This window comes from Pomacea canaliculata, linkage group LG1, assembly GCF_003073045.1.
Source record: "Pomacea canaliculata isolate SZHN2017 linkage group LG1, ASM307304v1, whole genome shotgun sequence".
Classification (NCBI taxonomy): Eukaryota; Metazoa; Mollusca; class Gastropoda; order Architaenioglossa; family Ampullariidae; genus Pomacea; species Pomacea canaliculata.
Genome location: NC_037590.1, coordinates 2,335,221 through 2,349,266, shown reverse-complemented (window position 1 = coordinate 2,349,266; position 14,046 = coordinate 2,335,221). Strand labels below are relative to the sequence as shown.

Sequence of the window (14,046 nt, the reverse complement as noted above, 5' to 3'; positions counted from 1 at the left end):
TTGCTCTTTTCTCTCTTCTATTTCCTTTCTCTAATTTTGATATCTCGTCTCTCTGTCTCCTTTCTATTTTTCTCTTTTCCGTTATCCCTGTGACTCCGTTCTCTCTTTCTGTCATCTGTCACTCTGATCTCACATCTCTGTGTCCCCTCTCCATTCTTTTTCTTTCTCTTTTCTTTACTCTGTCTCAGTGTCTCTTTATTTCACTTCTGTCTTTCTCCTCTTTGATATTTTTTCTTCTGTTTCTATGTTCTGTATTTTTTCTACCATCTCGAGAGCCCATTTATGCTTTTGTCTTACTTTGTTATTACTTCTGATATACGGGATAAACAAATGGTCTAAACATCCATGTGAGATCTGAAGAGTGTCTCATAGTATCAGAGCCGTCGACACAAAAGTCAAATTAATTATAAATTAAATATAAATTTAAATAACATTCTGCATGCATGTGCCGATGTTGTGTGTCGTAGAGTGCTGCATTGACAAGTCGCTGCCCAGTGTGTGTTTGGCGGGCTGTACTTACAACCACACCTACAAAAACATGATGGACCATTTCTTTGCCAACGACATCTGTCTTCCACACATAAACAGCATTCTGTCGTGCGCTTCAGGTACGTGAGGGTGATTGGTAGTAGCCGTCAGATACTTTATTACTCACTTAATACTGGATTGGCGTGCGTGCGTGCGTGTGTGGATTGATTCACTTCACAACCACACTGGTATTGTCTGTTGTTATTGCTGGTGGTGATGCTGGTGGTAATGTTTTATGGGATAGTGGGGCTGTCTCTGTCTGCTTTAATTGTCTTTCATTTTTATATGCATATGACAGAAAACACTAAAAACACACCAAAGAAGGTTTGGTGCACTTTTCATTTCAAAGCTTATATCGAAGCTACTTTTAGCACCACTGCCACATAATTGCGTTTTACTCCTTTATATGTACGTCAATATAATCATGGTCTTATATGCAGATGACATCTGTAAATAAATAGGATGTGATATATGTCATGGTGATATGTGTGTGTGTGTGTGTGTGTGTGTGTGTGTGTGTGTGTGTGTGTGTGTGTGTGTGTGTGTGTGTGTGTGTGTGTGTGACTGCGTGTATGTGCATACATGTGTTTACTAGATGGTCGCAATCATTCCCACTGCTGTGAGCGGAGTGGCATCAGAGACCGCTGTCTAGACTTGTGTTTCTACACCGAGGTCTCTGCAGTCCACCTAGGGTACTCCCACTGTGTTAGTCCCCTCCACACGGCGAGAACCGTGACGTGCTACTTGGAAGGACTGAGTAAGTCTCTTTGTCATGGTTATCAACAGCAGCTTTGTATTGCCACCCCGTCATCGCCTTTCAGCATTCACCACATCCCGCTCATCAGCTCAGTAGTTCAGACGTCTCGGTATCCTCTGTATCCTCTGTTTCCTCTGTATCCTCTGTATCCTCTGTTTCCTCTGTATCCTCTGTATCCTCTGTTTCCTCTGTATCCTCTGTATCCTCTATTCCTTACCCTAGCTCTTGACGTGCTTTTCCCTCATGTAGCTTACACTTAAGCATGGCTACACGCTTACACTACACACCAACATCAAGGACTCATCACCGCAGCAACAGCCACAGTCGCTTCCAACATCATTAAAATTCCTCACCGCTTTCCATCATTTGATAGGAGGGACACCGCATCTGAGCTGCTACTTTCTACAACCTACAAGTCAGCAACAATAGAATATTTCACTCGAATGTGGCATCACGCAAAATATGGAACCTGAAATAATTGCCTGTTTAAGATAGACACCCTAATAATGAAAGCCCTAGCCATATTGATAGACATGTGGAAATGTATGTGTAACTTCCACTCACGTTGTTGCAGGCGACCCTCCTCGAGCACCTGACAATGTCACGGTGTCCACAATCGCAGCCCGGAGTATTTCTGTAGAGTGGGAGGTGCCCCAGCGAGGGGAGTGCCCAACATCCTACTACGTGACCTGTCGCAGCCTGATAGCCAACAGGTGCAGACGGTAAGTGGTTCACTCTGATGACGACACTGCACACTCCTCCCATCCCCTTACTGCTACTCACTAGTCACGCCGTCTGTATGTATTGCAACTTCATATGCTAGTAAGCCAATGACAGTTGCACTGACAAATGACAATGATCACATGCAAACAGATTTGTCTGTCACACCAACCGACTACAGACAAGTACATAGGGGTGGGAAGGATTTGTTTATAGAACTGTTTACTGCTTTTTATTTACCATCTCATATTTATTTAAGGTAAATAAATGAAATATGTGCATGCTTAGCTGTATGTGCGTATGTATACCTGTGTGTGCGGATGCTTGTAATGTTGCCTAAATCTTTCAGGGAGAAACAACAGCTCCTCTCTACAGTTTTCAAAACTTAGAACCTGAAACTGGATATGAGATCACGGTCTCCTCTGTTCTGAATGGTTTCTACAGCCTGTCCTCACCCTTGATCACTGCCTACACCATGGCGGAGACAGGTAAGTGTACTGTAGGACTGCGTAGACCTAATTTGTGTTGACACTTTACTCCACTTATGGCGACCGACGAAAGTCAATCGTTTTTAATTTTGGCATCGATCAATGGCCTATCAAAAAGAAATACTCGATAATATCAGTTAAACTCTTTGCAGTAGCTGAAGTGTATTCCCTGAATGCTTACTGATGTATACGTGTTCGGCATGTTTTCAATTTGCAGTCATGGCGGGCGCTCCAGCCACCGACAAGAACAGCTCAGCGGTGTGGATGACCAGAACTCGTAAGTTTCTTCTGGAAGCGGGTAGCATGACATCTACAGCATTTGTGAGATAGTAAATTCACTTTTGTACATTAGAAAACAAAAATAATGCAAAACATTTTGTTCGGAGTGAGCCGCTTGCATACTACTGCACTTATGTGGTTGTTGCACAATATTGCCTCAGAGTGTTGCAAGAAAAGCGGAATATCCTCAGACTGTCTGCCTCTATGCATCAACAAACCCGTTGAAAGCAGGACCAAGTGCTGGAAGGAAGGTCCCAAGATACTCACCTGCACAACAGGTAAGGGATTCTGATTACCTGGCTCTGCTTGGAACACCTATAGCTATGAATTTCATTTCCACGAAGACAGTAAGAGCATCGTGAAAGGTTCTGACAGGAATAAATATTAAAAATCGTCTGTTTGTATGATTTGTTTAAGCCATTAGCTCCTCATATTTTCCCACAGCCCAAAGTCTGTGTGGTTAACGGCTTGTAAACAGCCCTACGCTCAATGACTTCTGTTTTACTCGATTTCATTGTTTAGAAGTATCTTACTTTGTTGTCCAGAGAAGAAGGACCGCAGAACATGCTGTTCGCAGGCAGGCCTTAGGTCAGAATGTATTTTCTTGTGCTCTGGTTCTGTTGAGAACTTCACAGTCGTCGCACCTGACTGCATGGAGGATGCTGCTATTGACATTATCACTTCCTGCTTCCTACCGAACACAGGTAAGACAATAGAAATATAGAAATATAGAAACATAATAGAAATATAGAAATATAGAAACATAATATTCATACAAAAACAGAAAAGTCGGATTTCTTGACCAGCCTACATCGTCAAATCGTTTATGAACTTGTTACTGTCTCTGTTTCGGGAGGTTTAGGGAGAAAAAGTATGGCACCAGTTGTTATGATGCTAAATCAAGTAGCTCTTCGTTGCTGAACTAATCGGTTTAAACTTTCAAAGACGCAGATGATGCAGATTAATTAGAATATGGTTATCTGAGCTGGCTGGTTAGTTAACAGTAGCAATGGACACTCTGGTTACACTTCAAGCTCTTGGAGGGACTGAATCTCCACTGAACTCTTTACTGTTAAGCTGCAAGGAGGTGATTCAGTTTGTCGCTGGTACTGGAGTTACTACTTTCCAAAGATGAAGCAATTAAGTCAATGTCCACATTTTCACAATTCACAAGATTAAAGTATCGTCACTCTCATTATTTTCCCAGGTCTGTTGCCTGAAGCTCCAACTCATTTCAGAGTCCTGAAAGAGATGAAGGGTGGAATAACGCTGACTTGGGACATGTCTCAAAAATGCAAAGAGCCTGATCCGTGTGTCTTTGATGTCCACTTCTGGAAAGCCGGGGACATGACGGACCACAAAGTCATAGCAGTCAGTACCTGACACTTACATATATATATATGCCTCCACAGACACAGCAGTCAGTACCTCACACTTACATATATATGCCTCCACAGACACAGCAGTCAGTACCTCACACTTACGTATATATGCCTCTACATACTCTTTTTTTCTCTGTGCAAAAGTCTGATGTCTTATCTTATGATAATAACCGCATGAGAACTGCTTGAGGCTGAAACTTATTATTTCACAAAATTCACTGACGTGAATTTCTAGACACAAGTCATTTATTGTCAAGAGTACATATTTTAGAATTTAAAAAGTACTCGAGGTTGGAATATGACCACAAGATCAGTTTCACATTGTGATTTTGGATTCATGAAGATGTAGGTTATCTCTGATCTGCTTTCAAGGAAACGGCGTGTTTTAAGGGCGTAGTGAGGTGAAATAATAGTGAAATATTTTAAGTAACTGGGTTTCCCCAAAACTGAATGAATAACACCCCTCGGATCTCGAGATATTGCCGAAGAACACAGCCATACTCAGAAAGAGGCCAAAACACACACGAAAGACATTTGCGTTGTTGTTGTCAAGTGTACAAACAATGAAGAAGTAGAGGAAATGTTAGTGATACGAAGCCCCGGATGTTTGTGACATGACAAGTGAGGACTACGCTGGTGATTATTGCAGAACGTGACATCACCATACCTCGTGACTGAAGAGCTGGACAATCGTGAGTACACGTTCACTGTCACAGCACGCAACTCCCAAGGTAGCAGCGCGACAGCGCCGTGGCAGACCATCCTCCTCAACCACGTTGGTGAGTAGTGCTCAGTCTTTGTGAGCAATCAGAGGCGTGCGCACTTTTTCAAGTACTCACAGGTACCTTTAGTAGAATCTATTTCTTTTGTTTCTGAAGGCTGGGTGTTATTCACGTAAGTTAAAGAAAAAGCTTTACAGTTTTAGAGTGGGTAAATTGTTTTCTAATACCTCATATTTTCTCATATCCTGTAGAAACATTTCTGTCCACACGTATTTCTACCTTCAGACAGTGGCTCTGGCTTATAATGACGATTGTGTGCGTGTTGTGCATGCTACAGTGTGTGTGTGTGTGTGTTTTGTAAGCATGTTTGACAAGATGGTCGTTCTGTCTGTTGCGGTTCTTTTCGCTGTGTGATTGTCATGACCTTCCCCGTACCTTTGTAAGGGCACTTGGTTAAGTAAATTCATCTCACTTGTACATGTATTTGTCTGGGATATGAAACAGAGCCCGATGTCTCCATTGCCATCCTCCCATCAGACGTAGACATCTTTGACAGCGGCACGTCCATTCTACTTGCGTGCGACGCATTCAACTTCAAAGATGAAATTAATTTCACATGGACCTACGGTGAGCAAGTGCTGGGAAGGAAACGGTTTCTATACCTAGGTCATGTCACTCCAGAACAGGAAGGGTTGTACTCCTGTACAGCGAGCACCAACAACTCGCTTAGCACGGCTCACAGATACCTGAATGTCAGATGTGAGTATTTGATTTTCACTTCGAAATATGTTTTTACGACATTTTTGCTTTTAGACCTAGATTGTAAATTAGGAACGTCTACATTTATCTACAATGATGGCAAAGTCACGTTTGCAGACACAACCTTTCTGTTCAATATCGCAAACATACAAAAAAAAAACCCAAACAACACACACACACACACGCGCGCGCGCGCAGTTTAATGATAGCTTTCCCATATCAATAGCGACTCTTTACCTCTTGTGCCTGCGAGATTCAAATATTTGTTATCAGAGTTGTGAACACTTTCAGACGCCATAACAGGGCTGAGGTTACAAAAATGGGGAAAGTTATATTTCGCTGAATAAAAAATAAGCAAGAGTAATTTAGGAAAATATTTTAGGGGAAGCAAGCATCAGGTGTCTGTCCAAGATCTTCCGGAAGGCTTGAGGAGAAAGAAGAGCCCACAAGATTGTCATCAAGCAATAATGACGCCCATTTGGAAGAAGAAGGGCATCATGGAGGATTGTAGCACGTACAGGGGAATATCTTTCCTTAGCTTTACGGGGGAGAGGAAAAGTGCGTCAAGATCCTGGAACAGCCTACACGTTACCATGTGAACCACACCTCAGCGATGTACAGTTGGGATTTAGCAAGGCTCCCTCAATCTTTCGCACTCTTTGCCATTCGATAGCTCAGTGAACAGGTCATTGAATATAACAGTAAACGTTCCCTTAACAAAGCTCTAGAACATTCTGGAATATTGTGATGTGAAGAGATGGCTGCTCAACAACATCAGAGCAAGTCGGCCTCTCGTGGTCATCGACTCATCACACCGACTCATTGCCTCCAGGATCACTCCCCGGGACATCTCAGGGTACAAGTACAAAGAAATGAAAAAAAAGAAGAAAATTTCTGCTGCAAATTAGCGGACGAACTTCATCACAAAACTAAAGATTTGTTAATCCTACTCAAATAATGAGAACCTTTGCATATTGATAGACAACTGCTTCTACCTCTTCGTTCCTATCTCCTTCACAAACACGTGGTGTAATTGGTTTACTGTTACTTTCTCCACCTTCTACACCTTGTGTTCTTTCATGTTTTCAGCAATATTCACACTGCATGTATGTTTGTATGCTTGCCTCATTGTGATGCCCTTCTCTGTCATACGGCATCCCTGCCTCCTGCCCTTGACATCTTGTAAAGCGCATTGAGCTCGCCTCACTGTGGGAAAAGACACTATTGTAAATCTTATTTCCTGTTGTTGTTGTTGTTGTTGTTGTTGTTGTTGTTGTTGTTGTTATAATTATACACATCGTGCGCGAAGTATGTTTGTCCTATGCCAATTTATCAGCTAACATTATATTTATTACGGTAATAAAAGGTTAAATTAAGTAAAGTCATGTTTTCTTCAGAGCTCAACACCTGAAGATTTGTTTTGTTTTGTTTTACTTTCAGTTAACGTCAGATGTTATTAGGGATTGAGTGTTTTAAATGAGATCTTCATGCTTTCAGACGCGCCCCTTCTGAAGGACAGCTTCATGGACAGTCTTGCTGATACTCCAGCTGTGCTGCAATGTTGGTTCAAAGGTCACCCATTTACCAACGCATCCTCAAGCACCTGGGAAAAGGATGGGAAGCCAATTTCTGATCCCCGGTATTTTACCTCTGAGAGAACTGACTTAGACACAGGTGACACTTACTTCCAACTCATTATTGAAGACGTGGTGCCCAGTGACTATGGCTTCTACCAGTGTATGGCTTACAATCAGTACGGTTCCTCATCCGGGCAAGTGAGATTTACAGGTTAGAGTTGAAAACTAAAAATGTTTCAGAAATATTTTCTTGAGGCCAGTTTTAACCTGACAATGCCTTAAATTAAAAAAAAAACTGTCACCCTGTTTTCAAGTGCAAACTGACTCTGACTTTAGTTTTGAGCCTTTAGTGAAGGCCATTATTTCGAAATAATTTAATGACTGCACTTGTTTCTACAGAGCCTGACCTCGTATCCATGACTGCACTTGTTTCTACAGAGACTAACCCCATATCCATGACTACACTTGTTTCTACAGAGCCTGACCTGACATCCATGACTACTCTTGTTTCTACAGAGACTGACCTCGTATCCATGACTACACTTGTTTCTACAGAGCCTGACCTGACATCCATGACTACTCTTGTTTCTACAGAGACTGACCTCGTATCCATGACTACACTTGTTTCTACAGAGCCTGACCTGACATCCATCACTACACCTGTTTCTACAGAGACTGACCTGACATCCATGACTGCACTTGTTTCTACAGAGCCTGACCTCGTATCCATGACTACACTTGTTTCTACAGAGCCTGACCTGACATCCACCACGCCTGTCACACCCATTCAGAATGCAACAGGAAACGCCACAGGTAAACACAGAATATTAAGACAAGAAACGAGTTGTGTACAGTGTAGGAATATTTTTATTCATCTTCTGTAGTTATGAGTCAGCTTTAGGTGGAAAGTCCAGTTAGAATGTTGATCGATGGACGAAAGTTGTTGTGGGGTTTCCAGTTTTATTCCTGTAAATTCCTTCTGCTACTACAAGCTGCTGTCAGTCTCCTCTTATCTCCTTTTCCAAGTCCCCACTTTCACAGGTAAAGTAAAGGTAGGGATGGCTCCGTGACCGTGTGGTCGGAGTGGAGCGAGGTGTTTCTCGCGGTCGGTCATTGTCACGGCGCTACCCATCTCCTCCATCCCCCCACTCCTGCTGCCTCACTTTTGCAACCATCACCGGAGTCAGGTATCCACAGCTGCATTAACTTGGGGAGGAGTGCAGTGCATGACACTGGTGTCGGACAGAGTAGTTTGCACGCCGCGGCTGTAACCACCAGGTAACATCTAATCACTCTTACTTGCTCCTAGTGAATATGTTTTTGTTGCTTTGTCCAGACTGTTGCAGGAAGGTGGGTGTCCCTGACCTCTGCTTACCTTTGTGCTCCCACACCTTCAACTTGATAGAATTTCTTGACAAAAACCATGCATCGTGCTCGGACCACTTGCAGAGCATCGTCAGATGTGACGCTGGTGTGTACTGAAACTATTTTATTCTATCGGATGTGTGGCACTTCACATGTTTTGTGTTATGATGTGTTTTATCTTTGATATTTTGTGAATTGTGTTGCCTGTGGTGGTGTGCGAGATGCCTGACCTGTTGTTTTGTGAGGTGTTTGCCTGTTAGTTTGTGAAGTAAGTTACCTGTGTTATTTTGACAGATGCGTTACCTGAGAGAGATTTGTCTTCAGGCGCTTCATTACCGCTTAATTATGTTACAAAAGCTTAAATCTGTAATATGATTGTTGATTATGTGATAACTTCTTACATTGGCATTCCTGTGCCCGTCTCGAGAGTAGTGTTGAAATGGTGTATTGCAGATTTTATATGTCAGTATAGTGCCAGGACTATGGACCAGGACTACATTCGAAATTAGAAAACACGACTTTATGTTTAAGTTGTTGTTGTTTGTGCAGGTACAGACGATTTTGACCACACACAGTGCTGCCGGGAAAGCAGGGTGCCGGAGTTCTGCTGGCCAGTCTGCTCCGGACATTTCTCGGAGAACTCGTCCCAGTCGAAACATTTCAACTGCTTGTCCTATTCTAACGAACTATTTGACTGCTTTGAAATGGGAACTAGTGAGTAAAGTGTGTGTGTGTGTGAGAGAGAGAGAGAAAGCTCTTTTTCTCTCTTTTCTGTGAACACAGATACACTTATGTATATATTTATGTGGATGCAGTTACGAATATTGGGGAACAGTTGTAGCTGCTTACCTGAAATAACGTACAAACAAACAACGACGAATGGATGTGGGGTTGATTGATGGATTTGGTTTGGCTTAATGATCACTTTACAAAAGGTGCAAAATGTTGTTTTTAGGCAGTTTGCCATCGCCTCCAACAGAAGTGTCAGCCACGCTGACTCCAAACGCAATCAAGGTGACATGGGGACGTCCGGCGAAAAATAAAGATAAAGTCAAGTGGTACAGGGTCAACATCGCCTCGTCTACGAAAGCAAAACCAACACAGCACGTGCTGGTGAGTGACCTTCTCACCTCGGACTGCTACATGTTGTCACAAACAAAGCCCATGGTCATTAACAATCAACACTCACAGCTGGGACATGCGTGTGACCCTGTGACAGTTAACTTGAGGGCAAAATGTTGGATTTACCTGGACATACATTGTCGTGGTAGTGTTTTGGTTGTGCGTGTGGGTGTGCGTGTACATGCGCGAGCGCCTGTGTGTGTGGCAGGGCATGAACGGTCTGGGCATGATAGGGTTGTTGTAATTAAATGTTCAGCAGATGTTTAGCAAGCTGCCATCCACATGCCATTGCTGATTACAGAATGAAGATCTCCTCAAAAAACGGCAAGTATTATTTTTAAAGCAAACTCAGATAAAAGACCGCCTGTCTCTTCTGACTTCCAGACAAAAGAGTTCCTGGACTACGCCATCTCTAACATCGCACCAGGCAGTTCGTACAAAATTTGGATTGTTGCCGGCAATGATTTGGGCAATAGTCAGGCTTCTGAGGCCATCAACATCACCGTCCCTGGTAGGTCTTGCCAAGTCAAGCTTTCTAAGTTTTGTTCTTGACAGAGAAAACATTAGCTGCTCGTTGGTAGTAATCAGTGATGTTTCATACTTCTATATTTCCTTTTGTTTGCAGAAGATTTCCAGCCAGACAGTGCCAAGATTCAAGGAGAAGGGACACATGACAATAGTGAGTTCATTAGCATAGAATTTTTGTTTCCTGAAACCTCTTGCCATTCTAGTATGCCGTCTTTTATTAGAAAGTAATAGGTAAGAACTCTGGGCAAAATATTACTTTTCAAATCTGGATAAATGCCCGCTTTCTGTTCTCGACATACTCACCCAAAACATCACCATTCACACAAAAAGGTAAAATACCTTCATGTTCTCCTTTAGAGCTGGTACCACATGTTAATTATTTAATCTATAGAAAAACGTGAAATTATCAGTTTTACTTCTTTATGAACCTGATGATATACGTGTTAACGTGACTCTCAAAAAAAAGTATTCAACCCGACTTCAGGAAATAGAATCTTGTACCGAGGCTTGCCAAGTCATCAGGACAAAAGCTGCCCCGCACTACATTTTTAACAGAAAGGCAGAGCAGTGCAGCTGAGTTTTGCATCATTGATGCCACTCTCACAAAACCCGAGATTCCTTCAGTTTTTTTCATAAACGTTTGAGCATGCATGTAAATGTGAAACAATAAGCAGATCAATATACTTCCGAACCAGCAAGGAGAGTTGATCCATCTCTGTGATCCATAGTCTTTAGAGGTGAGGGCGAGTCTCTTTATTAGTCAGTCAATCTTTCACTCCTAAACCAACTGGGCATTGTTAGTGTCAGTGTAACTGATTCTTTATCAATTTTTCAGTATTCACAGTCCCTGTACTAGCTGGTGTCGTTGTAGCTGCTGTGGCCGTTGTTGCTGCTGTTGCGGTTACAGTCGCTGTGGTTTGCAGGTGAGCCTTTGCTTCGTAAATTGTGTATTTTTCAGGTCATCGGAACAACCGGCGCTTAACTTTTCGAGCAGAATTTGGTAGAAAATTATAGCTATTCTAGTTTTATTGTATTTCTCGATGTCTATTTCTCGTTATTGACAGTGATGATGATGATGATGATGAAGAAGAAGAATACAAAATACTTAAAACACACATTCAAACATTCAAACAAATAATGCACACACTGACACAGACTAAAACACGAAGAGAAAAAAATGTATGATGTAGTTGGAGAAAAGTTATCAGATGTCTAATGTTATGCGATTAGTGTTTAGTCGTGGACACCGAAGCCTAAAAGAACAATGTTTTTCTTTACACTTGAAAGACTTAACGGTTCTTGATTCGCTGCATGGTTGATGGAGTAAGGTGTACTCTCTCCTGTTCACACGAATACACTGTGCGGGAGTTTGTCTCAACTGATGCTTTCTTCTTTTGCTTATTCCAGGAGACGATTTCGCAGAAAACTCGCAATAGACTCAGTCTCCTTTGAAAATCCGAGCTACGGGAATGAGTGCATCAGGGTCAGTCATGGATAGTCGGTCACAGCTCATGAACATGCATATACATATATCTATGTGTGTGTGTGTGTGTGTGAGCGCGTATTTCGCGGTTTAATTCATTCGTGCTTGTGTCATACGTCATTCGTGCGTACATGTCTAGGACGAGACAGAGACTGCGTGCTTGAGTGCCCCTGTGTGTGTACTTGTGTCAGTGTGCATGTGTTCGTGCGCTGTGGGTGCATGTGTAAGTGCGCGTGTCTCTGTGTTTACGTCCATTCTTGCATACGTATCTGCAAGGTAGGCAGGTAGTAAGTAATGTGACACAACATCAGGCCGTGACAGTTTGTTGAAAACAGACTGCATGCAATGGACGTTGATAGTCTGGTAACTATAGGTACACTGAACTGCCGAGAGAGACAGAAAAACACAAGACGTGACCTTACCTGTCTTACCTGTCTTACCTGTCTTACCTGTCATACCTGTCTTACCTGTCTTACCTGTCATACCTGTCATACCGCTTATACATAGTGTCAAGAGAAATAAGACCTTTTGGTTTCTTGGCTGAATGATATACTCCTTAGTTTTAATTATAGAGTTCATTATGGCCAGTGTTATACTTATTCAAGTTCTTTTCGATTGCGGGTTAGATTGGAGCTCTGCCCGCATCTGAACAGACAGAGGAGCCCACAGCCATGCAAGTACTGGCAGCCACCAAGAGCAGTGGAAGCTTCGAGAATTCTGGCTTTAAGCAGGATGGTGCTTCTGCCTCCTCGAATCCAACTAACACAGCATAATCTGCGTCTTCTACATACAGACAACAGGGCACAGGGCACAGAGCACAGGGCACAGGGCACTCCCACATCGGGGGTCAGACACCTTTGACAAGTGCGCCAGTCCGTTGGTCACGTGACTCTTTTTGCGCATCCCACCGGCATGACCACAAAAACAACTTACATAAATGTTTAATAATAATTGTGACTGTCATTGTGTAATCATTGTTGAAAACTTTCCCAAGCAGTGTAACAATTCCACCACTGTGAGGAAAAGAAGTGACGACTAGGAAAATAACCAAATCGATGACAGAAGACACTGCTGCCTCTTTACATTGTTGTAGTCTACAATAATGATGTAATAAGGTTTGTTTAAATCAGATATAGTTATGTCAATGTTCACGTGTTGAATAAAGTAATCACAAGTGTAATGTGTAAGCGTGAATGTATCTCTGCACAAATAAAACATCCTGGTTTCAAGAGATATACAGTAGCTGAAACATGCAAATCAGTATTAACAGATATTCTTGATAACCGTTTTCTTACTGTTCCTAACACAAAAACTAACACGTGACTGTGTGCGTGTGTGTGAGAGCGTGTGTGCTTTAGTATGTGTGTGCGCGCGCTTACGCGTGCGGTATTAAAAGAATTGTGAGTTTATCAGTTTTAACATCTTTTAATGTTCGGCTGTAGCTGAAATAATCATGCTAATAAAAAACGGTAATAAATATCTTTTGTCTTAAGACTTGTTCACAAAGACAGATATGTGTATATATACATATAATACACACAGTGTATATCCTATCATCCACATCAAAGTGTGTTGTCATCAGGGAAGCTACTGCTTGTTGGCTGAATAATTAGCTGTAGCATGACTAACTTTCACTTCCCCATGAACGGGAATCGAACCAGTGGATGGGAATCTGTTCTGGGTTCTTAATTTCACTTGGCAGCTCCTTCTGGACCACGCTAGCGACTAAGTTCACGAAGACTGAGGAAGAATGAACATTGGGGCGACCTTAATTACTCGATTGCTATTAGCATCAGTGAACAGAATCAACAATGATTTTCTTCCTTATTGCCAATTTAATTTGAACCACTATATTTCCATGGATTAACAAATTTAAGATAAGTTATAGATGTGTGTGTGAGAGTGTGGTTGTGAGTATGCCAACAAATGACTGCCTTGTGGGGGCAAGTGAAGGGTTAGACAATTAGACAAGAGCAGAGTTCAAGAGGTCACGAGGCAATGAAGAGGGCGCTGCTAAATGTAGTCACAAACATGTTGATGGGGAAGCAGAGCTCTGTAACCGACTCTACATCTACCCACTAAAGGCAGTTCTCCGGGTGGCCTGAAACCTGAGGTGCAGTTTGAAGTTTCCGTTAGCATTTCAAATCAGTTGCCTGGATATCCGTGCAAACAAGTGAAATTAAAGGTCACGCTGGATGACCCCACACCGCGAATCGCAGCAAGTCAGTGCCCAGGCATGCACCTACTTATCTATGTGGGGTTTCCCATAATTTGTAGATAAAGATTCAGGAAATCTCGCTGTCCACCAGGTGTGGTATGATATTTCGCTACGTTGA

General features: G+C 42.4%; 1 protein-coding gene across 7 annotated transcripts; it reads left to right on the top strand.

Moving 5' to 3' along the window:
- Window positions 1-1,127: 1,127 nt before the first annotated feature.
- LOC112572727 (Ig-like and fibronectin type-III domain-containing protein 2) lies at window positions 1,128-13,190 on the top strand. 7 transcript variants are annotated; one of them, XM_025252592.1, is made up of 20 exons: window positions 1,128-1,285; window positions 1,860-2,007; window positions 2,355-2,493; window positions 2,711-2,770; window positions 2,934-3,050; window positions 3,318-3,476; window positions 3,980-4,143; window positions 4,804-4,933; window positions 5,381-5,635; window positions 7,133-7,423; window positions 7,612-7,728; window positions 7,963-8,025; window positions 8,549-8,683; window positions 9,127-9,291; window positions 9,533-9,690; window positions 10,084-10,210; window positions 10,325-10,378; window positions 11,063-11,150; window positions 11,635-11,710; window positions 12,337-13,190. In XM_025252592.1, exons 3-20 carry the CDS (start codon window positions 2,481-2,483, stop codon window positions 12,481-12,483), a joined length of 2,319 nt encoding a protein of 772 aa, XP_025108377.1. In that variant the 5' UTR covers window positions 1,128-1,285; window positions 1,860-2,007; window positions 2,355-2,480; the 3' UTR covers window positions 12,484-13,190. The 7 variants fall into 7 exon arrangements, with proteins under 7 accessions (XP_025108377.1, XP_025108398.1, XP_025108388.1 ...); XM_025252613.1 differs by lacking the exon at window positions 7,612-7,728; XM_025252603.1 differs by lacking the exon at window positions 7,612-7,728 and having other exon boundaries at window positions 7,924-8,025.
- Window positions 13,191-14,046: the final 856 nt, after the last annotated feature.